The sequence below is a fragment of the Tiliqua scincoides genome, chromosome 4 (genome assembly GCF_035046505.1).
Source record: "Tiliqua scincoides isolate rTilSci1 chromosome 4, rTilSci1.hap2, whole genome shotgun sequence".
Lineage (NCBI taxonomy): Eukaryota > Metazoa > Chordata > Lepidosauria > Squamata > Scincidae > Tiliqua > Tiliqua scincoides.
The window spans coordinates 177,714,981-177,741,691 of record NC_089824.1 but is presented as its reverse complement, the minus strand read 5'-3'; the positions used below and the strand labels follow the sequence as shown (position 1 = coordinate 177,741,691).

At 42.1% G+C, this 26,711-nt stretch overlaps 1 protein-coding gene across 1 annotated transcript; it reads left to right on the top strand.

Annotated features, from left to right (window-relative positions):
• The first annotated feature begins 1,985 nt into the window (after positions 1-1,985).
• RAB29 (RAB29, member RAS oncogene family) lies at positions 1,986-26,472 on the top strand. The gene is made up of 5 exons (XM_066623863.1): positions 1,986-2,654; positions 15,963-16,034; positions 17,154-17,335; positions 21,756-21,877; positions 22,665-26,472. Exons 1-5 carry the CDS (start codon positions 2,531-2,533, stop codon positions 22,786-22,788), a joined length of 624 nt encoding a protein of 207 aa, XP_066479960.1. The 5' UTR covers positions 1,986-2,530; the 3' UTR covers positions 22,789-26,472.
• The last annotated feature ends 239 nt before the right edge of the window (positions 26,473-26,711 follow it).

Sequence of the window (26,711 nt, the reverse complement as noted above, 5' to 3'; positions counted from 1 at the left end):
GCTGCCAAAACATTCAACTTGCTGAGCTTTCTCCCTTTTTTTAAACACAAAAATCCTGCTGCCGGAGCTGCTGCACAGCAGTCTTGGCCTGTTCCAGGCCTCATCATGTTCTCACTGACAAGCATGTTTTTGTCAGCGAGGACGTGACGTGACTAGGCTTGGAGAGGGCCAAAGACCCCTGTGCACATAAAAAAGCCTACACCATGTCTTCCTCATGAGGAAGCTGCTTGAACCATTCACTAATGAGGCTATACTATATCTCCAAAACTAGACGTGATAGAGCAAAACGGATGCCATTTTTGTAATCAGCACCCCAAATTCATATCAAATCACCATAAAGTTTGGGAAAAACTTTTCTGACCCTCAATTTTGTAGGCCTGTGTTATTAATGTAGTCCCCACATTTCCATTGTGAACTTTGTTTTTCAGTTCTAAATGCAACAAAATTCCTCTGAACTGTGGCCAGAATGCAGAATAGAAATATAAACACCTGCATGCAATTTGTAGCCAGTATTCAATATGGATTTTACATTCTCACTAGAGCAGACACATTTAACCTCACAGCATGTGAAATTTCCCTTGGATCTGCCAAATGTGGGTTCACCAGGTAGCCCTGGGTTCATGCTGCATTTCTGCCTCAGTTTCCCTATCTGGAGAGTGGTAAGTTTTTAGGATCCATTTTAGTATTAAGTTGCTTTCTTTAACAAATTTGTTTGTGGAGTTAAAATGTACCATGTGAAGAAGTTTTTCCAAGCATGAAATAATGGAGAAGCTATCACTAGCTCAATTGCAGCCTGTCATGCGTTGAAGCCTTCCCAGGAAGAAACAACAAAACTCCTCTCTATCAATAACACAAGCATGTTATTGTTCTTGTTAAATTGATGGTCAGAAAAACCCTTTTTTTCAAAGTTCATGGTAGTTTTATATGAATTTGGGGTGCTGTTTCCAAAAATGGCATCAGTTTTGCCCTATCATGTATAGTTTCAGAGAAACGACATATCCTCAGTGAATGGTTCAAGCAGCTTCCTTGTGATGAAGTCATGGTGTAGGGTTCCTCATTAGGAAGCTGCTTGACCCATTTACTAATGAGGCTATGTCATTTCTTCAAAACTAGAGTTGATAAGGCAAGACTGATGCCATTTTTAGAATCGGCACCCACAAAAAGGTGTAACATTTAAGGCAGCAAAATATGTGTTGGCCTGTGTAATCAGGGTGACCAGATACATTGGAGGACAGTGTGCCTATACCTTTAATCACTGTATAAAGGAGGGAATTTTGGCAGGTGGAGCTCAGCATGGAAGGGTTTAGAAAGCTGCACCTGCCAAAATTCTCCTCTTCTATACAATGGTTAAAGGTATAGGCACTCTGTCCTCCATTGTCTGGTCACCCTATGTGTAATATATACAAACACTTCCTTTCCATGTTCATAACTGATAGTACTACAGAAACAGAAACTGCCCCTTAAAGCAATGTTTCTCAAACTGTGGGTGAGTCATGAGCCAATGTCAGGTGGGTCCCCATCCATTTCAATATTTTATTTTTTAATATATTAGACTTGATGCTACCGTGCAGTGTGACTGCATTTGGAGAAATGCTACAGTCTGTCCTTTTAACAGGTAGGTGTATGCTTTTAACAATGATAGTAAATGGGTCTTACTCCTGGGTAAGTGTGGGTAGGATTGCAACCTAGGAGGATTGTTAAAAATTGTCCTGCTCGATGATGTCACTTCCAGCCATGACATCACTTCCGGTAGATCCTGACAGAGTCTCATTATAAAAAGTGGGTCCTGGTGCTAGAGCTTGACAACCACTGCTAAATCAAAGGTCTTGCCTGCCTAAAAACACTACATTTCCCGTCATGCAGAGTTTTCCTCACACCAACCCCCATGCATGACGGATAGTGTAGTTCCTGTAGTGGGGCAATGCAGCTTCCCACCCTTCTCACGTGACAGCCAGAGGAATGCGGAAAAGAGCTGGGACATTGCGTTAGGCACTTTAAAGGGAGGAAGTGTGCGTGAGCTGCATCTTATCAGGAAGGAGTAGAGGTTCAGTTTTCCCCTTGCACCTCTTCCAGCAGGCTGCAAAAGGCTGCCTTGCCTTCATTCCAGGGGCTGCAAGGCTCAGCTACCAGCACTGCATGAAGACTTGTCTTTGGATCCAGGCTGGTGGTTGCTTTTTCTCCTGCCTCCAGTTGACAATTATTGCTTTCCTAAGTCATTGGGTGGAAAACTCTCCCCTGGGGTTAGTTTGTGTCAGTCCATTTGCAACTCTGTATCTTGCGGGCTCTGATTCCCAGGGAGTGCCAGGCTTGCAGGAGGAAGTGAGACATTAGACTTGGGCTCCCCCGCCTCTTGATCTTCATTCAGCTCTTCCTCAGCTGGGAGGTGATGCTCGCAGAGGGAGGAAGCAAGATACGCGGAGTTCTTCTGCAGGCTGCTCTTGAAGACACGGATCTCCCTCTCTGCCATAGGGAAGAGTGAGGGGTCCCTTTCTTTCCACGTGGCTGCTGGGCATCCTGAGAATTCCACAGCATGGGCCACCACGACCATATGTTTAAGGTGCTGGTGATTGGGGATGCCACCGTTGGGAAGACGTCTCTGGTCCAGCGCTATGCCAACGATAGTTTCAACAAGCATTACAAATCTACAGTCGGAGGTGAGTGTTTTGGTGGGGGTTGGGATGGTGGTGGTGGTAGTTTTCTTGCCACATGAAGAAAACAAATTATAGGCACTAAGCTCAACATAAGGAGACTAAGGGCACAAGCCTAACCAGGTCTACTCAGAAGTAAGTCCTATTTTGTTCAGTGGGGCTTACTCTCAGGAAAGTGTGGTTAGGATTGTAGCCACACTTTCGTGAGAGTAAGCCCCATTGAACAAAATAGGACTTACTTCTGAGTAGACCTGGTTAGGATTGTGCCCTTAAGAAATAAAAACTACTCTTCTTAGCTTGTGTTGTCAACATGTTGTGTTTACAAAAACATGTGTTGTAAGGGTTTGTGTCTTCCGGGAGCCTGCCTGATGAAAGTCTTTGTAGAACTCAGAAGCTCTTTCAGTGAGGGAAGATGATTCAGTTGAAGATATCATCTTATTGTTGTTTGTTCCTGTTTCTCTGGCCATTGCATTTCTCACTGTGTCATTTGGGTTTTGATTCTTTATTTATTTTAAATAAAACCATGTTTTTCTTTAACACTGGCAAGTGATGTGCTCCTGATGTGTCCTCCTAAAATATGTAGGTATAGTTACTCAAAATTGAAGGATGCTTGCCAGTTTCTAAACTTCAGCTTTACTTGATCTCTAATCATGTGGCTTTCTGAAATTGCTTATGCTAAGCATGACCTCTCTCTATCAGGACCAGATCAAGGTTCGCTTAGCCCAGCATTCTTCTAAGAACTCTGCCACTGGCTGGTGATCAGCCAGTGGACCACAATCTTCTTGGCCACTCATTTTTGTCACTAGACTAAAAATAGAGGTTGCTGTTCATTTTAGACAAAGGAAATATTTGCATAAGTGTGAAGTGGTGGAATTTCTTGTGATGGAGAGAGGGGGAAAAAACCTTTACCCACTTCTTAATTTTGAAAGCGAGACATTACACCTCCTTTTTGACAGCAGAGGTGTGTATGGTCTAAAAAGGCAATTTGTGCCATGTGTGGAAGGAGCAACTAGGGTAGTGGTTCCCAAACTGTGGGTTAGGACCCACTAATAGGTCGCAACCCAATTTTTGGTGGGTCATGAAACTGATAAGCTGATAGCTGGCAAGGAAAATATATTGAGCCCTAAGGAAATTGAAAGGAGCAGCATGTGCATGTTTACTCAAGAGTAGTCAAATGCACCTTAGTCCAATTTCAAGGCCAGTCTGAGGGGATGCATCCCCACCAGAAGGGTTCCAATGCAAAGAATGCAGGTCCCAACAAACTCTCAAGAAGGAAGTCTTCGTTCCCCCAGCTGACAAGGAAACATATTGAGCCCTATGGAAAGTGAAACTGAGCCACACCCCCACATTTACTCATGAGTCAGTTACCTTGGCTCTTATGGAAGGCCAGGCAAAGAGGAACACAAGGTCTCCATCCCAATCTGATTAACGTGGAGCTCAACAAAGGCTCCAGAAGGCAGTCCCCACCCCCCACCCCAACATAGTAAAAAGGATTAAAAAAAAAAGCATGAGCAAATAGTAAAGTGAAACTCTTTTTTTAGTTTCATAGATCTACGTGGGTCCAGCTAGAGTGTTTTAAAAAGTGGGTGTTTTAGAGTGTTTTTAAAAGCTTACAAACCTTGCTAAAAAGTTTGGGAACCACTGAACTAGGGCAACAGTGTCTTGTGGTATTTACTATGTCTACATATTATCACTATCAGAGTTCCTATGTGTGATTTCAACAAGAATGTGTGGGTTTTTCCCCAACCTAAATGCAAGCAGGGCTGCTGACAAAACCTTCAAGGGCCTGCTACACTGTTCAGGCACCACCTCCTCATCCCTAATGAAATGACAACTGAGCTCTGTCCCTGCCCCACCATCACCGGGTTATATGCCTTGTCTTCAGTCCTGCCTAAAAGACATTTAAAAAAAAATGTTCTTTAGTAATTATGAATTCTAAATCCCACTTTCAAAAGTGATTTATGATTGTTTCATATTTTTCACCATAAAAATGCCAGAAGGATATGAGTATGTAAAATTAATTTTGAAAGAAAGTGTGCAATTGTCACATCCAAGTTGAAATGACATTTGAAGAAGTATCAGAATGATTTAAGATCACTGGCTTATTGTAATATAACCTGCAGTGATAATGACCAGTGCTGGGTATCTTGGAAGATGTGTTGAAGAAATATTTTGGAGGTTGTTGCTATCATTCATTCCCAACTTTCTTATACACCCTGAATATGAGAACAGATCAGAAGCCCTTCAGGATCAGGCTAAATGCCCATCTAGTCCAGTTTCTTATTTCCCACAGTGGCCTACCTGCTTCCTCTCAGAATCCTATAAGCTGGTCAGGAAGGCATACTTTTCTCCTGCAATTGATCCCCCACAGCTAGTATTTAGAAATACATATACTGCTGGACTCTGGAAGTAACATATAATCATATTGACTGGTAGCCATTGGTAGACCTGTCTTCCATTAACATGTCCAATTTTCTTTTAAGGTCATCTGAGCGACTGGCCATCACTGCATCTTGTGGCAATGAATTTCACATACTAATTATGCCCTGTTGGGAAAAAAAATTGCTTCCTTCTGTCCATCCTAAATCTCCTGCTTCATTGAATCATTGCAGTCATCCTGTTTCATTGAATGATCTCTGATTCTAGTAGTGTAAGAGAAGGAGCAAAATGTCTGTCTCCATACCATGCATAATTTAATAGGTCTCAATTATGTACCTCTTTCTCAATCATTTTTTTCCAAGATAAAAAGCCCCAATTGTTGTAACCTTTCTTCATAAGGAAAGGTGCTCCAACCTCCTTGATCAGTTTAGTTGCCCTCTTTTGTACCTTTTCGAGCTCTACAATATCCTCATTGAGGTGTGGTGACCAGAACTATTCATGATATTCCAAATATGGCTACACCATAGATTTGTATAGGGGCATTATAATAATAGTAATTTTGGGCCTTATCCTATTCAACTTTCCAGTGCTGGTGCGGCTGCAATGCAGCCCCAAAGCAAGGGAACAAATGTTTCCTTACCTTGTGGAGGCCTCCGTAACTACCCACCTCATGTTATACCGCACACACCATTGGCTCTGCTGCACCAGGGCTGAAAAGTTGGATAGGATTTGGCCCTTTATTCTCAGTCTCCTTTCTAATAGCCCCTAGCATGGCATTTGTCTCCTTCACAGCTGCCCAGGGCTGGCCCAAGACCTCCTGGCACTTGAAGTGGCATGCCAAATGCTGGTGATGTGACAGTCTATGTTCATCCTCATTATGCTTTACACCAGTTAAACTTGGAATAGACATTAAAGTGACTGGTCTATAACTATAATCTCTCCCCATTACCCCCAAAAAACTTTTTAAATATTGATGTTCTCTTGGTTCCCTTCCTTTGTCACCGAGACTGATATAAAGGACTGTTCACATATTTTTGTTAAATAATCTGCAATTTCACATTTCTTTAAGAATTTTTGGGTGGATGCCATCTTGACCCAACAATTTTCTAAGTTTAATTTGTCAGTGTGCTTTAGGACTTCATCTCTTGTTACTTCTGCTTGATTTAGTTCTTCAGGCCTTCTCCCAGACAAGATCAGCTCAGGAATATATCTGCTCTTTGACTTCTGTAGAAGATGTAAATAATTCATTCATCTTCTCTGCAATTTCCATTCCTCTTTAACCTTCCCTTTTATTCCTTCATTATCTAATGATCCAACTGCTGCCCTGGCAAGCTTGAAGTATTTAAAGAAGTTTAGTTTGCCGTGATATTTTAGCCATGTTCTCCTCATTCATAATTTGCCTCTTTATTTTCAGCCTGCATTTCTTTTTGCCAGAATTTGTGTTCATTTTTGTTATTTAGCAAGCTTTCCATTTTTTGAAGTAATCCTTCTTGCCTTTCCACCTTTCTTGATACCACTTGTGAGTCATGTTGGCATTCTCCTGAACCTGGTGGAGCCTTTCCTGCCTAATAGCAAGCATTCTACTTGAGCTTCTGTTATTGTGGCCTTAAATATCTACATGCACTCTGAAGAGATTTCGACCCTCCTGACTTTGCCTTTCAGATTCTTTTTTCCTGTTCTCATTTTTGAGAAGCCCCTTCTTTTGAAGTCATAAGTGTCTGTGTGGGACTTCCCTGAAAAATTTCCATTTGCATGTATGTTGACCTGCTTAGCCCTATGGTCACTGTTCACTATCTGTTCAACAACAATTACATCTCACACTAGATCCTGGGTGCTGCATAGGATTAAGTCTAGGGTCGGTTCAAAATCTAGCTGTTCCAGCGCAGTCATTAACATATTGAGAAATTTTATCCCTTTGTTGTGGCCTGGGTGTGAATTTACCCAGTGAGGGCGATTTAAGACACCCATGACAACATTTTCTCCTTTGGATGCCACCATTCATTCATTCATTTTAAAAATGTTATCCTGGTCTTCTGCCCCCAGGCAGAAAATATGCCCTGGCCTCTCGAGTCACATGGCTCACATTAGACATCTGCAGGTACTAATGTTGAAATCCTTGTGTGAAAAGGGAGAGAAATGGAAACTTTTTATATACCTTTTCACTAATAAAATACATGAGAAATCTTTCCCTGCTGTTTTGGAAAGAAGCATCTTTGAACTTGCTTGTAAATAACATTTACATTTAGCAATTTTCAGCTGAGGAATTTTACGCCCAACATTTAATTAAGTTGAATATGGCTACTGAACTGGTAATTACTTTAATCTTCTGTGTCATCCTCTACCTGTTCTTATCCTAAACACTTGAAAGAAAACACATTCTGCAAAATCTAACTGCAAGGCCTGGGTTTGCAATAACCTGTACAGTGTAATTTACAATGTTTGTGAGACTGTTTCTACAAAAGATGTAAAACTGAGCTACCAATGAAATATTTTTAACTGTGTGTACTCCAATATTTTCCCAATTAGCCTTATTTTGTGGTCTTGAATAGACAAAAATATTTTAAATACTCATCTGTCAAAAGTAACATTCCCAAAGCTGAAAACAAACAATATTGAAGAGAAGTATTAAGTGCAGTTGATTACATTTTTTTTTTTTTGTCCTGGGATTATTTGATGTGGCACACCTACATCACAACTGTCACTATGCTTAGGGTTTGCAGCCTATAGAAGACCTTCCTATGAAACTGATTTGTATATAAAAGCCTTTTTTTTTTTAATCCTCCTGAAAGCTTCATAGTGACTGTGGCTGCATAATTCACAAGATATCAAATCCCTGGCAGTTTCTCAGCATGATAGAAATATATATTTTTCTATCTATGGAAAGCGGGGCTTTTCTCCCGCCCCTGCCCCCCATTTTGTCTTGGCTTTCATCTCTCCATTGGTGAATCCAGAGTGTAGAGCTATGTCAGAGGTCATTAAAGCAGAGCCCAGATCCCACTGAGAAACTGATGTACAAAGGGCCCAATTTTATCCCTGCAAAAGATGCATTTACACATCACTTTGATCAATTGCAGTGGAGAAGGGAAGGGACTTTACAACCTTTCTCTCCTCTCTGCCATTCTTTTTTTTTAAAAAAGAATTTCTGACTTTAAACATTTCAGACCCGCTGACCTAGATAATAGCTGTGGGTCAGTTTTAATTTTGTTCTCGATTGCTAAGCATAGGACTCTTTTGCTCCAGGAAAAAGTGTGGTCCTTGGGTGTCTAAGAACACGTGCTGGGACAGAATTCTTTATTTTTTGGTTTGTGAGAAGGAAATGACCACCATAGTCTATGGTTCAGACAGTGTGAGTGGATAAGAACATAAGAACAGCCCCACTGGATCAGGCCATAGGCCCATCTAGTCCAGCTTCCTGTATCTCACAGCGGCCCACCAAATGCCCCAGGGAACACACCAGATAACAAGAAACCTCATCCTGGTGCCTTCCCTTGCATCTGGCATTCTGACATAACCCATTTCTAAAATCAGGAGGTTGCGCATACACATCATGGCTTGTACCCCATAATGGATTTTTCCTCCAGAAACTTGTCCAATCCCCTTTTAAAGGCGTCTAGGCTAGACGCCAGCACCACATCCTGTGGCAAGGAGTTCCACAGACCGACCACACGCTGCGTAAAGAAATATTTTCTTTTGTCTGTCCTAACCCTCCCAACACTCAATTTTAGTGGATGTCCCCTGGTTCTGGTGTTATGTGAGAGTGTAAAGGGATGTGTAAAGTGTAAAGGGATGGTGATGGAGAAACAAATCTGATGACTTTGCAAGCAGCCCTTGCCACAGAAGTCTGCTGATTTATCATACAGGCTGCCACATTAAAAAAAACAAAACACAGTAAGCATTATCTTAACTTTTTTTCAGTTTTGCAGTAAGTCCATAAGATCATTAATTGAAAAAAACAGAAGAAAACTGGGCCAAGATTAGCATTGGCTTTCTTAAGTTACATTATCCCCATTGTATAAAGGTGACCCTCATGATCTGATTATTTCTGTCTGCTGTTTCTACTGAAGGGAGGGTATAAAGTTTCAAAATATGCACCTGAACATGCTCTAGTCAAAACCAGAATAAAAAGAGGTGGGAGGAGTTGGAAATCGTTTTGATAGATTTGTTGAGTTTCATGGGGGGTTTTTTTTCCCTTGGAAAAAGGTCTGCTTTCCAAGTTTGCTGTATATTTGTGTTGAAGTTGGTTGCCAGCATGGCTATTTGGGTATTATATCCATCAAATATAAATGTTTCCATGCTTGCAGCACACTTTGGGACTGCAGCATAGATTTGCCCTAGGAACATTCCTGTAAAGCATGTTGTGTCTGGCAAATTAAATGCCTTTTGTTTCTCAGTTGTATCCCATAGGCCCAAGAGTCTTCAAACCAAGGTCCATGGGCCTCATCCAATCCTATTTAGGATTTAATGCTGCCCATGAGGTTCCCCAACCTCTGGGGCTAAAAATAACTCAAGATGCACTTCTGGGTATATACCACATTCAGCCACTCAAGGTGCTAAATGCAATGCAATTAAATCGAATGAAATTATTCCATTACATTCCTTTAGTGACTGAATAAGATACCTGTCCAACCTTGCTATACCTGGATTTTTTTATACATAGATTTAACTCAACGTGAATGGCTACTGCAAAGGAGAAGGAATGTGCTGATCCCTGGAGAAGGGGGGAAAAAATCATCCCTTTAAAATCAGTTTTAAAAAACTGCTTTTCCTACTGTTGTAGGGAGACAGTCATGCAAGCGAGAATTCCATTCTTCAACTGAGCCAGGCAAAGGCAGGTGTCCTTTGCATTTCTAATAGCTGACTGCCTCTCTACAACCATAAGAAAAGCTGTTTTTAAACCACAATTGTAAAGGGAAACACTTTTTTATTTTTTTAAATTGCTTTTATTTAACACATTTTGTGGTATCAACAGGGAGTCCCAGAATCAAACTCCTGTAGATGTCGAGGCATGACCTTATTCCACGACTTAAGGAGCAATGGAGGGGCAAGAAACCTGGAAGTGGGTTTTTAGATTTTTCCACTGTTTTTTTTTTTATCCATGATTTTTTTTAATCTACTAGGGGCTCTGGAACAGAACCCCAGCGGATAATGAGAGACGACTTGTATATATCAATGCTGGAAGTCCTGGAATATAAGTATAAATTAAAGTTCGTTCAGCTTAAATAGGAATAGAAACTGAGACAAAAATGTTTCTGATTTGCATCATAGGTTCCTTGATGCTTTTTCAAAATCCATTCCCCCCCATTCCTGTGCAAGCAAATTTTGCCTTCTACTACCCTCCTCCTTCCACCTCCAGCCACTTATTGTATTCAGTCATACTCTCAGAACATTGTTTCTCCATGTATTATTCATTTTCCAGCACTCACACTATGTCAGATACATGATGTGGCCCTTGTGCTGAAAAGTTTGGAGACCCCCACCATAAGCATATGATTTTTATGTGGGTTGTGCTTCCTTTATGGGCTATCGCTTTGGAGAGTACATGTGGCTGAGTAGTAGACTATTTGTTTTGCACGTAGAAGGTCCCAATTTCAATTCCTGGCATCTTCAGGAAGGGCAGAGAGAAAAAATAATCTGTCTAAAATCCTCAAAGTCACAACCAGTCTGTGATGACAATACTGATCTAGGTGAACCAAAGGTCTCTTTCAGTGTAAGGTAGCTTCTTGTGATCCTCTGTTCTCGGTAGCAGAAACTTTTACTATTTAGTTTTACATTTAGTTTTTACATTTAGTTATTTGATTTTTCTCTGTAAACCGCTTTGTGAACATTAGTTGAAAAGCGGTATATAAATACTGTTGTTGTTGTTTGTTGTTACTAGAGAAAATGCCTTTTGACTACCAGGTAGGATTTTCTTTTGTGTTGTAAATGCAGCATGGCATGCAATTTTTTTCAGTTTCAAAGACACCTGTTGTCTGTAATGAGTGACGGTGTCTAATGAGCAAAATGAGTCTTCCTACCTTGCTCAAACAGATCATGGGTTTTTTAAAGCTTTGGGGATGGTGACGATGATAATAAATAATAAACATTTATGTTGTACTTTCAAGTGCTCAAAGTGCTTCCCATTATCTTGATGTAGCCTTACAACAACCCTGTAAGGTAGATCAGTGTTATCTCTGTATTGCAAATAGGGAGGAGGATTTGAGGTGAGAGTGATTTGCCTATGGCCACCTAATGAGTTTATTGCAGAAGCAGGATTTGGACTGGGGATTTGTAAATGGCTGACATGCAACTGGAACATTCCCTGGGTGGTTAGAAAATCCCTGTATACTTGCAGTGTATATAAAAAGGTGAGCTTTTATCGTTGCAGTCAAACAATACTGGCGCTGTTAGTGATTTGAGCACAGTAGTTCTGTTAGACATTACTCCTGGGGAGTGGCTATTATCTTGAAGTTAACCTCAAGTAACTGCCTCTTCTAAGTGAGAGTCCGACAAGTTAGGGATAAACTCAAACTAGGTTTGTAGATTATGATTCCCAATCTAGATTTTCCACAAATTGCAGTACTAACACTGGAAATAAAAGGTGCGTACAGCTGTGGCTAGAGACAATGATCCTTGTGCTAAAAACAGATAGGATTGCTGGAGATCATGATATACTGATGCAGTAAAATTGCTGCAGAGCAAAACAAGAAGACTCCTTGAGACAGTGGCGTAGCTGGAAGGGGGTGCAAAGCACTACGTTTTGCGGGGAGCTTTCACCCCCTCTTGCTACACCACTGCCTTGAGAAATACTAACATTCATTTGAGGCTTTTACCTCAGATTAGGCTGTGGGCTAGTGCCATTTGTCATGCTTGATTTAAAATAAATCCTTGATTCACACAGGCAGAAGAAATCATGGTGAATAGAACTCATTTTTTGGGTACAAAATAACAAGTGTGATCAGCTGTAAGAAATGTATTGCTTAAAAATAATCTGGTTTAAAATGAAATCTGAATTTAACACCAGTTTATAATCTCTTGAGATGGCATTTGTGGCCTTTTGAATTTCTGAAAGCCTGCTTTTCTTTGCAAAGGAAGAATTGTGAGAAAATGACTGCCAATCCTCATATAGTACAACAGTTTATGTAATACTGTGAGCTTATTTGTATAAGGACCCTATTCAACTTTAATCAATGTGTCTTTATGGTTACAGTAACCAATTAGTATGTAAGTTAAGAAGTGTGTATTGGCAACCTTCAGTCTCAAAAGACTATGGTATCGCGCTCTGAAAGGTGGTTCTGGCACAGCGTCTAGTGTGGCTGAAAAGGCCAATCCGGGAGTGACAATCCCTTCCACACCGAGAGCAAGTGCAGTCTGTCCCTGGTCTGTCTCCCTGGCTATGGGACTTCCTTCTTTGCCTCTTAGCCTCAGACTGTTGGCCAAGTGTCTCTTCAAACTGGGAAAGGCCATGTTGCACAGCCTGCCTCCAAGCGGGCCGCTCAGAGGCCAGGGTTTCCCACTTGTTGAGGTCCATCCCTAAGGCCTTCAGATCCCTCTTGCAGATGTCCTTGTATCGCAGCTGTGGTCTACCTGTAGGGTGCTTTCCTTGCACGAGTTCTCCATAGAGGAGATCCTTTGGGATCCGGCCATCATCCATTCTCACGACATGACCGAGCCAACGCAGGCGTCTCTGTTTCAGCAGTGAATACATGCTAGGGATTCCAGCACGTTCCAGGACTGTGTTGTTTGGAACTTTGTCCTGCCAGGTGATGCCGAGAATACGTCGGAGGCAGCGCATGTGGAAAGCGCTCAGTTTCCTCTCCTGTTTTGAGCAAAGAGTCCATGACTTGCTGCAGTACAGAAGTGTACTCAGGACGCAAGCTCTGTAGACCTGGATCTTGGTATGTTCCGTCAGCTTCTTGTTGGACCAGACTCTCTTTGTGAGTCTGGAAAACGTGGTAGCTACTTTACAGATGCGCTTGTTTAGCTCGGTATCGAGAGAGAGAGTGTCGGAGATCGTTGAGCCAAGGTACACAAAGTCATGGACCACCTCCAGTTCATGCGCAGAGATTGTAATGCAGGGAGGTGAGTCCACATCCTGAACCATGACCTGTGTTTTCTTAAGGCTGATTGTCAGTCCAAAATCTTGGCAGGCCTTGCTAAAACGATCCATGAGCTGCTGGAGATCTTTGGCAGAGTGGGTAGTGACAGCTGCATCGTCGGCAAAGAGGAAGTCACGCAGACATTTCAGCTGGACTTTGGATTTTGCTCTAAGTCTGGAGAGGTTGAAGAGCTTTCCGTCTGATCTGGTCTGGAGATAGATGCCTTCTGTTGCAGTTCCAAAGGCCTGCTTCAGCAGGACAGCGAAGAAAATCCCAAACAAGGTTGGTGCAAGAACACAGCCCTGCTTCACTCCGCTTCGGATGTCAAAAGGGTCTGATGTGGAGTGTAGATGTCAAAAGGGTCTGATGTGTAGAGTTGGTGCTGATAACAGTTCATGGCCCACTTGCTTAGGTCAGTTTGGCACTGGATGAACGAAAATGGCCAACGCCTGCTAGAGTTTTGCTGTCATCACGGTCTCTGTGTCAGCAACACGTTATTCAACACAAAGCCCCAACATAGAGTCTCTTGGAGACATCCAAGATCAAAGCACTGGCACCAGCTCGACCTGATCCTCGCCAGACGCTCCAGCCTTCCCAGCATCAAGATCACACGCAGTTATCATGGTGCTGCCTGCGACACTGACCACTCCCTGGTGTGCAGCAGAGTGAAACTGCGAACAAAGCAACTGTATCACACGAAAAAGGAAGGAAGACCTCGCATTGATACCAGCAAGACCCGGGATCAGAGAAAAGTGGAGGAATTTGCACAAGCGCTTGAGGAATCTCTTCCAGGCCCGGCCGACGCAAACGCATCCAACAGATGGGAACATTTCAAGAATACCGTTTACAACACCGCCTTGTCCATATTCGGCTAGAAGAACAACAAGGCGGCAGACTGGTTTGAAGCCCACTCTGAGGAGTTGACACCAGTCATTGAGGAAAAGAGGAGAGCTAAAGCAGCATACAAGGCCTGTCCCAGTGAGCGCAACCTGCAGGTCCTCCGAGGTGCTCGCAGCAAAGTCCAGCAGACTGCCAGGAGATGTGCTAACGACTACTGGCTCCAGCTCTGTTCCGAGATACAGATAGCAGCTGACACGGGCAACATCAAGGGGATGTATGACGGTATCAAGCAGGCCCTAGGTCCAACACAGAGGAAAATTACTCCTCTGAAGTCTGCCACAGGTGAGGTCATCCAGGATCGGGCGCAGCAGATGGAACGCTGGGTGCAGCACTACTCTGAGCTATATTCCAGAGAAAATGTAGTCACCGAAGAAGCACTGAACAACATTGAGTGCCTGCCTGTGCTGGAAGAGCTTGACAGTGAACCAACCCTAGAAGAACTTCACGTGGCCCTGGACTCCCTTGCCTTTGGCAAGGCACCTGGAAAAGACAGCATCCCTGCTGAAGTCCTAAAATGCTACAAAGAGATCATCGTCACTGAGCTGCATGAAATCCTCTGTCTCTGCTGGAGAGAAGGTGGAGTACCTCAAGACATGAGGGATGCAAACATCATCACGCTGTACAAGAACAAAGGTGACAGGGGTGACTGCAACAACTACCGCGGCATCTCTCTCCTTAGCATTGTAGGAAAGCTGTTTGCCCAAGTTGCACTAAAGAGGCTCCAGGTACTTGCAGAGAGCGTCTATCCAGAATCGCAGTGTGGATTCCGAGCCAACAGGTCCACCACTGATATGGTATTCTCCCTTAGACAACTGCATGAGAAATGCAGGGAACAACGACAGCCACTCTTTATAGCCTTCATAGATCTCACAAAGGCTTCCGACCTGGTCAGCAGAGACGGCCTCTTCAAGATTCTCCCCAAGATCGGATGTCCACCCAGGCTCCTCAGCATCATCAGATCTTTCCACAAGGACATGAAGGGCACTGTTGTCTTCGATGGCTCCACATCAAGTTAAGAAGTATCTACATAATAAATATAATTTAATATAATTTAAATCAATGAGATTAAATTGGCTTCTTTCTTGGTGATTCATGTCTCTCTGTTTCTCTGTGTGTATGTGTGTGCCTGTGCATTTTTGATTCAGTTAATTAGAATAATAGCAGTTTGACCACTTCCTATGTGATTACTTCTGTAGAATACCTGTGATGGTTGCCTATAACCTCTGGTCACATAGGAAATTGGAAATTAGTGCACTTCTACACTAAAATCAGGGCTCCTACTATCTTGGGCTAAAACTACTCTGTTTCCAAGCCTCCACAGCTATTTTTAGGGCTTAAAATCTCACTTCTGGGCTATATGGAAGTTCCTTGCTCTTCCCAGGTTTGCCCTAGAATGTATCGCAAGGCATTCCGGAGCAAGGTTGGGGAGGAGTAAGGAACTTGCACACAACCTGGAAGTGAGACAAGCCTAAAATTAGCCATGGGGGCTTAGAGCAGTTTTGGCATGAAATGGTGGTAGCCCTGATTTTCCTGTTGTTGTTGTTGTTGTTGTTGTTGTTGTTGTTGTTGTTGTTTCAAAAGCATTTAAACATGCACCTTGGAATCTGCTGGCATCAAAATAAATCAAATCCATGGATGTTGAACCCACGGGTCCACTCCTGCTTTTTTCCCCAAAGGGCACCCAAACCCACTTACAATAACAATTAAAAATACATAAAACTGTAAAATACAAAATAAATATCAAATACCATCCGGTGTTAAAATCCAACCAGCAGCAATCAATGACAAGACCAAATAAATATCATGATTTTAAAAAAAGCCACGTATAAAACCAGTAGCCATCAGAAATGAAAAACATCATACTGAAGTTGGATGGTTTGTGGAAAGAGGAATGTTTTTTGACCTTGCTGGAAGGTCTAATCATCCTTTTCTTTTTCTCTTTCTCTCTATGACTATTCAGTGGATTTTGCTCTGAAGGTGGTGCAATGGTCAGACTCTGAGACAGTGAGGTTACAGCTATGGGACATCGCAGGTGAGCATTTGAAAAATCATTTGATTTTGTGTGTGTATTTGTGATGGGGAAATATGACTTTCAAACATTGTATTATAATTTTTTTTTTCCTTTTTGCCATTTCTGAGCTTGGGAAATATTGTTTTGGGACAGATTTGGATACTTTATTCAGCAGTCAAGAACCATCAGCTGGGGGCTATAACTTACTTTAGTTACTGCTTGTACTGGTTTGTGTGACATTTTAGCTTCAATTTTAAAGGAGTGTCAGAACACAATTTTGGAGCCAACAAAGTAGCAATTTATATTGCTTATTTCCCTGAGACCTTTCATGGTGCTTGCCAGCAAGCACTAAGCAGGAGGAGAGCCTGTTGATGTGGCAGAAGTTGTGTGTGTCTTGAATCTTATTTGTGCAGGCTTTGAGAATATCGTAATATTGGTACAAGGGGGAGGCCAGGGGTATCTCCATAGTCTGGGGCCCATGTCCACACAAGAACCCACACCTTTGTGTAGCCGACTCTTGAGGAAGTGAAGTCAAGCTGCTGCCATTATTCCTCATCTTTGCCCAGTTTCACTGGGCAGTTTTGCAAGAGCAGCAACAGACCAGTAGCTTCTTTCCTTAGTGCTATTTTTACAGTTCCTAGGTGTGTGTTGGGGATGGGCTGTGTCAGACTAAGCAATCTGGAGGTTGATAATAACATCGGGGCAAGAGAGAAGATGGTCTGCTGCTGCCTGCTCCCTAGTGCTCTCCCCAATAAACCTCTGCATTGGAAGCAGACCCTTCCTCCTCCTGTTCTTTACAAATCTTGCTATATCTGTTGCCCCCAATCACCCAGTAAGCTACACAGGGCCAAATGGGAAAGCTTACCAGGAGGTGGTAAAGAGCAAGCGGCAGCAGTGGAATGATGGTCTTTCTTCACATTACCCCCCATAACTACAGCAACCGTGATCAGTCGCCTAGTTCCTGGGCAGAATGGGGGTTGTAGCTGGCCCACACACATGCTTTCCAAAGCATGGAAGGGGGTCACACACATGACTCTCGGACCCCCCAAAAGCTGGAGCCAACAGTGTATGATGACCGAGTTTCAGAATCTTTACTTTGAGATGATGATTTTAAACCCCATTTCTCACTTAAATCTCCAGGTCAAGAACGTTTCACATCAATGACTCGATTGTATTACAAGGAGGCATCCGCCTGTGTTATCATGTTTGATGTCACCAGCATGAGCACGTTCACCAGCTGCCAGAAGTGGAAGCAGGATTTGGACAGCAAACTCAAACTGCCAGATGGAAGCCCTGTCCCTTGCCTTCTGCTGGCTAATAAAGTGAGAGAATGCAAACTGGGTGGATCTAACTTTTCTTCCAAATGACTATAGGTGGCTAGAACTAGGACAGCATTTTGTGAGGAGCAGCACTATTTTCTCCAGCAGCAAGTGGAAGAAATTTTGTCCTCCTTTGTACTGCTTTGGTGCACTTGTCCTTGCTAGATTGTCTTGCAGATTTGTTCAGAAAAAATAGCAGGCAATGAAAGAATGATGGCCTAGTTCTTGAAATGGAAAAAGATCGGACAAGGGATTTCTTGATCATAGGTATGTGGAATACAAGTAGCTGGTAGGTATGGTGAATCTTGGTGACAGGATGTGAGAACATGCAATATGTTGGGTGTCCAGGCCTGGGGCTCCTGAGTAAATTAGTGGCAAATAGGCTAGAATGGTAGGAGGAATTGGGTTGTGGGTGGAAGGTAATGAGAAAAACTCTAGATGCAAGGGAGTGGCAACAGGATGCAGGTATTTTGTTGTCTTGTGTGCTACTTGAGGCATCTGGTGTACCACTGAGAGACACAAGAAGCTGGACTAGCTGGGCCTTTGGCCTGATCTAATGGGGCTCTTTTATGTCCTCTGCAAAATCTCTGAGAGGAGAAGCAGAGATTAATTTTAAAAGGATGCTTTGTTACTTTTTGCTATGATTCCTCCATTGCAGGCCACTGCAGTTAGGAAGAATGCTTGTCTCCATATGTTCTTGCCACATTTTTGTTGTCTTGTAATGACCTGGAGCGTCCACGGTGACAGTCAAGAACATATGGATTGAGTGCAGAGCTGCACCCTGTCAAAAATCAACTTTTTTTTTAAATCCCAGAAATGTGTCAAAGGATATTAAGGTGAGACCATGATTTTTACTATATTATGGCAGTAGAGCCCACAGCTTGATGCTTACGGAATGTAATAACTGCCATGCGGGAGCACCTCTGCCTGCCTGTTGCAGGCCATGTGGCTCCTGGTGTGAGAAGATTTCCTATAGCTGTTGTTTCTGTATCTGTCACAAGGGAAGTGCTGCACAGGAATTCCAAGGTTCTAGTGCAACGAAAAGCTTATCTTGGTATGTCTGTATCACTCTTTTCTTGTAAGGCAGACCAGTAGTATTAGCCTTATTCCAGGTAGGTAGCTGAGTTTGAGAAATGAGACTTGCCTAGTGAGTGTATTGAGATGAGACTTGCCTTGAGAGCTGAACTAAGCTGATAGCTTTCGTTCTGACTCCAGTTTCAAAGTTATGAAAATATTGTTTAATCCGGTAGAGAAGCCAGAATAAGCCCCATTGCTTGTAACATGTGCCTTGGATATGGGGGGGGGATGACACTGACTCCTCTTTAAGTGGCATATTGCCTTCTGCGATAGTTATGACTATTCAAAGTTCAGCTTGAAGGGGGAGCAAGGGTAGCTATCTGCTTTGTCAGAAGGTTGAAACACAAGAGGATTAGAAGAGCATGGCAAAGCAATTGATACTGAAGTTGCATTTCCTAGTTGGGGTGAGGGAAGCAAAGGCATTTATAGCAGTGTTTAATATGATTACTCCAAGAAAATAGGATCTCTGTGAGTGGCAAATCCCTATGTATTGCTACTGCACGTTCACACTGTATGAAATCTCTCTAAATCTCTATAGATGTATTGATTTCAACTTTCTTGGTGCATTCTGTTCTGCCTTTGAAACGAGACCATTTTTTTTCCTCCCTGATGTTCCCTGTCCTACTTAGAACTGAGCCAAACAGTCTAGCAGTTATTGTAGAACTGCATCTCAGTTTGTCAGTGTGGTTTCAAGTTCACCTTTGAAATATACTCTATTTTTTGTACAAATCCTGGGGAGTAATGAAGATCAAGAACTATGCAAAAGACCCTTTTTGAGGTGTGCTGTTCCCTGAGCTTGCCCACAAGTCATGTTCAAGAAAACTCCAAAACCACCACAGCTGTCATGCTCCTATCGCTGAGCTTGTCTTGTGAGACCCAGCTTGGGGAAGTTCCCCCACTTGACTGAGCTAAAAGTTAGAAACGGTCTTTATAACAGGAGTATCAAACATAAGGCCTGTGTGCCAAATGTGGTCCCCCGAAGCTCTTTATTTGGCCCTTGAACTCTCGCAGCCACACCATCAGCTGCTCTCAGCTGTGCTGCATTATGACTGCTGAAAGGGCAGCCCGTGTGATAATTGGGCTCTCCCATATCTTCAAAATATGATCAAGATTTGTGTGTTTTCTGTCATTTGCAACTAATTAGTTCCTAAATGAGGGAAAAAAGCTTATTTCTGGTCATGACCTGCTTTATGACATCACTCTGGCCCTCAGCAGGCATTGTGAATGCTATTTGGCCCATTGTATGAAATGCATTTGACATCTCTGCTTTATAGGGAATAGCTGTTCATTGATAAAGCACCTGCTTGGCATGTAGAAGCCTCCAGGTTCAGTCTCTGGCATCTCCAGATGGAGTTGGAAGCTCTGGAGAGATGGTGCAAATCTGTATAGATGCTACTGAGCTAGAAGATCAGTGATCTGATTCATATTGACAACTTCCTAGATTCAGATTTATGACAAGCTTCTTTTTTATTTTTTTGAGTAATGAATCTGGGACAAGCCCTTTCCCTCCTACTAGACAATATAACAGCAATAACAAAAATGTGTGTGTTGTAGTAGTGCACAGTATTTATATTGGTTGTGGCTTTGATGGCTTTAATCTGGGGTGCAGTGAAGTACTGAGACTAGGTACTGTGTCTGGGGAAAATAACTCTTCCCTCGAGCACTTAGGAGGCCAAGCCTGGAAAGAATAAAAACATATTGTGTGTCTGTCTCCCTGGAAAAGGAGGAGATGGCTTATAAATGGTTACCATCTCTTAAACTTAACGTAACGTCTCAGTACTGCTGCTACTCTGTAGGTACAGACAGTTGAGGCTTAGACAGTTAGTTACAGTCTGACTGTTGAGGAAGGCTAAACAGCTACCCATTCAGAGTGTATATTTTGGAGTGTTTACTTTTGTGTGTTCTACAAGACTTCCTACTCCACTGAAGCTATCACTGATAAAATCACCCTAGGAGTATGCACCTGGCAGGAATTAAGTCTGCTCTTCCCAGTCATATCGCTCACTTAACTGTAGGATATGCTTTTCTTCACTAAAAATCATTCTTAGCCCACCTCCCCATGTATGGTGATGCTACTCTCAGACACTATCTCACAAGCTTTCCTGACTCAAGCTTCCACAAGCTCCAGTAAAACTCAGCTCCCACTCCCTTCCAGTTAAATGCCAACCCTTTTCCCCCTTCCCCTAATGTTCCATTTCACTTCACTTTTAACCCATTTTTGCCTGGCCCACAGGTGTACACATTTGGTCCCTGTTGCATATATGCAACATTGAGCTGAAATGGCTTTTAATCTGCTATTTTTCCCCCCACTCCCCTTGAAACTTTGAATGCACAGCTCCAGCTGGCTGCACTCAAACCCTATACAGTCCATCACTGGGTGGAAGGTGATTGGGTTACTTACTTCAGACAGGAAGGACATTACCCTGTCTGCCACCTCCCCTAAAAAAAATCCCCACCTCTTCCTTTAAAAGAATCTTTGGGAAGGGAGAATTGACCTTGAATAATGTATGTGCTCTTGTGCATGCTCTCCAACACTTTATTTCTGCCCCATTGGATCCTTTAAATGGGAGGGATGTTTGTTTAAGTTTTAAAGGACTTGGCATAAAGTGGCAGAGCCAGGGAATTCTTCACATCCCCAACCATTGATCAGTCAGGTTCAAATTCAAGTAAAAAGCCATCCAGTTAATCATTTCAACGGGTTTGAGATGGTTAGCTGTACTGGCGGTAGTGCCATGCCACCCAATATTCTATTTGGCTACCTTCACAGTGCTAAAATATTGCACTGTGACCAGTGACACAGAAGAAGTGAGGGAGCTCTGGCTCAGTGAAGCATGAATGTTGTTCATAAGTGACATGACCTGGGGATAAGTGGCGAGGTGGCCACTTAAATTTTGGAGGTAGCCTATCTCTGAATGCCAGATGCAAGGGAGTGTCAACAGGATACAGGTTTCTTGTTGTGTATGCTGCAAGAGGCATCTGATGGGTCACATTGGGATATAGGGAACTAGACTAGATTTCCTTGGCCTAATTCCGCAAGACGCTTCTTAGATTCTTACGAGCAGCCTTCCTGGCACCAAAGAATCTTAACTGAGGCATCTGAATAGGAACTTAAGTGTGTTCTCCATTCACCCATATTGATCTATTCTATGCAATTCTGCTTTGCTCTTGCTTGTTTCAGTGACACATGGGACACAACTGTGTAGTGTTGCCCCACTGCTTAGCTCACCAGTTTAAGATGCAGCAGTACCTTATAATTGTACCGCTAGGCTGTCTTGCCATGTGAGGATATTACTGTGACAAGGAAAAAAATGTGCATATTTAAAATAATCCAAATCCTCTTTCCTAGTGTGACCTTTCTCCATGGGCTGTGACCAGGGAAGAAATTGACCGGTTCAGCAAAGAGAATGGTTTTACTGGCTGGACCGAAACATCTGTCAAAGAAAACAAGAATATAAATGAATCCATGAGGTAGGTGTGCTTCCCAAGGGTGACCTGGCTCCTGAGAACAGGAATAATGTCTTTTTAAAAAGATATTTCAACATGCTTCTCCACCCCTCCCCAATCTCAAAGGATATTTTCATTGTAGTATGTTGTTGGGGCTGTGGATGAGATTGGGACAAGATTTCCACACTGGAGGTATAGTGTTGGTTGTAAAGGGGTACCTACCACTTTGATTTGGACATGTACATCTGTATACGTGAATATAGGGAACTTGTTTTGGATACCTTTGGTCCAACTGGCATATATTCTCAGCAAGCTCCACTTTTGCCATTTTAGCTGTGCCTAAAAAAATTGCATTTAGAGCAATTGCATTTAAAATTGCACTTGGAAGTCAACATGACTTGCACATGATCAATGGAGCTGAACCAAATATCAACCCAGGTCCATATTCAAGGCACTGAAACTGTTTGTAGATGAGCTTGTGAGGTTTCTGTAGTCTAAATTGGAATCTTGAGGCAACAGCTGCTGTGGGAATACAGGGAGTTAGCATGGGGCCAAGAAGCAGTGGGTTGGTGAAAGGAGGATTGGGAAGGTGAACTCTGGGCTGAGAACAATTTCAGAATGACAAGCATCTGCTCTAAAAATGCTCTTTGTGATTCTGATGTTAAAGGTGCTGCATAAACAATGCAGTATCCTGAATAGAGGAGATCTACTTCTAAAACAGGAAGGCTGTTGCTATAATGTAGTCCTCTGCCTCACTTGTGAGGCTGCTGTTGACTTTTTCTCTTGCTAACCTAATACTGTTGCTTCTTAGAGTCCTTATTGAGAAGATGATGGTTACGTTGATGTCGACTGGTTCTGGAGACTTTTCTGTTTCAGGCCACGGGGACTACATCGATCTAAAAGACGCTTCCACACCCAACTGGGGATGCTGCTAGTTGCAGTGCTGCTGTGGCAACTGTAGCCATCCAAACTAGTGTACGGCTTTTTAAAAGCAATAGCCAACAAGTGCCGCTTGATGATGTTGTGAGCAATAGTGGAGGGAAGCCCTCAGCATAGCCGAGAGTCGGAGACAACTGAAGCTGCCATATTTGCTGCTGTGTAATATTGATGTATCTGTTTGCCATTCTGTTCAGCATTGCAGTGTAGGTTAGTTCTGGAAAGAAGACATTTCTAATAATGGCAGCCGACTGCAGTTGAAGGAGAATCCTCCTTCACTTGATCCAGGAGGATTGCAGGAGAAGTGGCTACAGAGAACTCTTTGTTGCTCTGAAAGTGATGCCAAAGTGACCCTGGCTGTGTCTGACTGTGTGTTAAATCTTCCTTCACTCACACTGTGAAGCAGCCTGCCTTTGATGTGTTGTCTGTGGCACTCTGGGCTGTGATTTTCCTCCCTTGTGACACATTTAGAGAACCCTTACAGCCACCCTTCTCCTGGTGCCATGTTTGCCACGAGAAGCCTGCTCTTGTGTGCACGTTTTTCTTCTCAACAGCTGCATTTCAGCTGAAGGAAAGTATCATGAACTCTGTGGCCTTTTTTGTCTTTGTTTTTATGTGGGAGCACACAATTGTTAACTCTTTTACTGGTGCCATTTTCTTAGAGCCCCCAGCAATGAATTAAGGAAAAAGCTGTAAACTGCTTTTCATTGAGGCATCTTATTAGAGCACCAGCAATATTCTTTGTTTTTATAGCCTTTTTCTCTCATTTGCCTTTTTTTTCAAATTCTGATGAGTTACTTCCCCTTAGCTGTCCTACTTTGTGGTAAAGATAGCCATCCTGTGATACAGCCTGAAAGCCCACCTACTGGTTTTAGTGAAAGGGTAGGACAAAAAACATGAATTAAATCTTCCCTGTGTCCTTTTGATACCTGGCATTTCCCTTAGGGTATAGTGGGTTTAAAAATATATATGGATTTTTGTATTTGAGGAAAATTTAAAATAACTTTTTAAAGCTTTTTAAAATTGGCCAGTTAATTCAGATTACAAAACGGAAAGTTGCATTCAGGTGTTGGAGTTTACTTTTTTTAATTTTCCTTTGAAAATCAGACAAAGGAATGCATGTGTTATGGGTAAAATAATTCCTTTGGATGAATAATGTGTCCCCATTCTGGTAGTTTAGAAACTCCTTGGGCAGTTGCCTAAAAGAAGATATATTAAAATCTGGCACTATTAGCATCTTGTCTCTGGTAACATTACTTTAGATTTCAGGTATCCTTGCACCTGCTTACAATTACCTGCTTGGTAATTCTTACATTGACCAGGTAAAACAGAAAGATCCATTCTGACAATGTTGTGAATTATCTAGATAAGATGCTAATTATTCATTCATTGGACTTAACCTTTTATTGTCTGTAACAAGGAGGATATTTTGTAGATTAAAGGTTGTTATATAGCTGCTGCTTTGCAAAGAGTTGGTGTTCATACTAGATGGGAACTAAGACACAATTCGAGGTGGCAATAACTTCTTTTTCTCCAGTATTTTTTTAATGGTGATGAAGACACTCAGCAGGTATCTGTGCTGGGCCTGATAAATACTGTAGATGTGCTAAGCACTGAAGAATTTGAGCCAAGCACTTTTAAAGGGACTCTGTACTGATCAACAGTGTTCTAGAACATTATTATGGTTTGATGCATTGAGATACTTCCTTGCACTGTTTGAAATGAGAGCACAACAAAACTAGAATTGTTCATTTGTACAGTATATGTAAATTGCAAAGATTTTGAATTGTTTAGAATCTTCTGCCATGGTAGAACAGAACTTGTGGGAGGGGGGCTTGAAGATGTCTGTCATGCTGGAGACAGTTTTTACCACATTTTTGTTCACATTTCACCTGATATTCTGTAGTAGCTTTTGCCAACTGCACCAGTTTTGGGAAGCAGTAGATAAATCCTGCATAAACACAAGGACCACTAAGATATGGGTGCTTTCTCACATAATGCAAATGTTGGACACTGAAATTACTGCCTTGTAACGGGCATGTGATCTTTGGGAGTTGTTTCTGAAGTGGTCTCAAGCAGCACCTCTGATATGGCACTGATCAGTATCGGGGGCAGCAAAACATGGAGATTTAATGTACTGACTCTCATGTAAAGTACTTGTATACTGGCTCAAAGCTACTGTTTAGATGACCTACAGTAATGTATTCGGGAAGACCTATAGCTGAATGTCTGATGTGATGCTAAGATGTTGGGAAGCAATTCAAGTCACTAGCCAATGGTACCCCTGGCTTGAGTGAAAGCATTCACAGAATTTGGAACATGAGAATGTGTGCATATTATCTCTTTCACAGACAGTCCTTCCTTTTGTGCCTATGGCTGCTTAGCAAATAAGCTTGTAGTAGTAGTAGTATTTATTATTATTATTTTTAAATCACTGAAACCAGTATTGCATGGAGCTTAGCCTGGGAAAACTGAAAAGCCCAGACAGCTAAGAAAACAGCTGACATTCCAAATGACTGCTTTCAGAAATCCAATTGGAATATAAGATATATAATTAAAATGCAAACCTAAAACCCCAGAATGTCTAAATTTAAATGGTGCTTTGCTCACTGCTCAGATCCAGTGTGTGTTGATCCTAAATGCTTTGCAGAGCTGTTTCTACCAACATACTCCTTGTCATAATGGATGTGATATGTAGCTTAGAGGGCTTATTATGTAGGCTTTTAAAATACACCTTTAAAGAGAAACAGTTTTTCACTAGCTACATTGACTCCTGCTTACTGAAAACTGTTTACATGATGTTTCTAATGAGGTAGTAACTAAACTGAAAGCTATAGGGAGATGGGGGATCAAGTTGCAGCCTCTATGTGCTTCTCTTGTAGGAAAATCTGCACCACTTCTTTTAGTTGGTTTGTTTTAAACTGTCTCTTAGTATGCAAGGAAAGCCTTCGCAATGGCCTTCACTAGGGTTGCTACTAAAATTGTTTACAGCTCATCAATATATTGTGCCTTATTTACTGAGCTTTCTCCTTTACTCCATTCAGCTGCTGTTCTCTGGCTTGGCAGCCATAAAGACATGACAGAATTCAGGTTGTGTCTGCATGGGTGTTTGTTTCTTGTGCACATTGTGTGGTGTAGAGCAAAAGGAGAAAAATCTACTGCCACCTTGACCAAAGAAAGTATAATATAGTGTAGCATTTTCTACAATACCTTCATTCCCTTGTATGGATTGCATTACTGATGCACAGCACATATTTTTCATCCCATTTGTAATGCAGGTTACTGGAGGGTGATACTAAGTTAAGCATGGGCGCTGCTTATTGGCTTGGAGGAACTGAATGTGGTAAATTGGCATATCCAGTTCTCCCCCCTAGACCAGTGCAAGAATACCCCAAGCTAGAAGCTTTAGCTCACCTAGCAGTGAGGCTTGGATAACTAGAAACTTCTCCATATGAAAACTCCATGAAGAATATATGGACCTAATTCCATCAAATCATTATTGATTGAAAAATTTCTCCATATACCAGTGGCAGTTTTACAAAATCTTTTTTATGCATAGGTACTGAAATAAGAATCTTGTATGTCACTGTATTTCTATGTCAAAGGGACAAAAGTGCTTTTAATTGTATCAATAAATAACCAATGCATTATTGGAAAAAATGAAAATAAATTTGAAATAAAAAGTCAGAGTGCTTATTCAACAACCTTTGATTTCTTGTTTTAATGGCAATAGAATTAATAGGATGGGAGCATTTAAAAAATAAAAGTAAGGCAATTTCACTCTCCCAGGTTGTAATCCTATACATATTTCCCTGGGAGTAATTTCCATTGAATTTAATGGGGCTTATTTCTGAGATGACTTGCATAGGATTGCACTGCCAGTCACAGATTATTAGGGAAGTATGTGTTTGCAATTATTAAC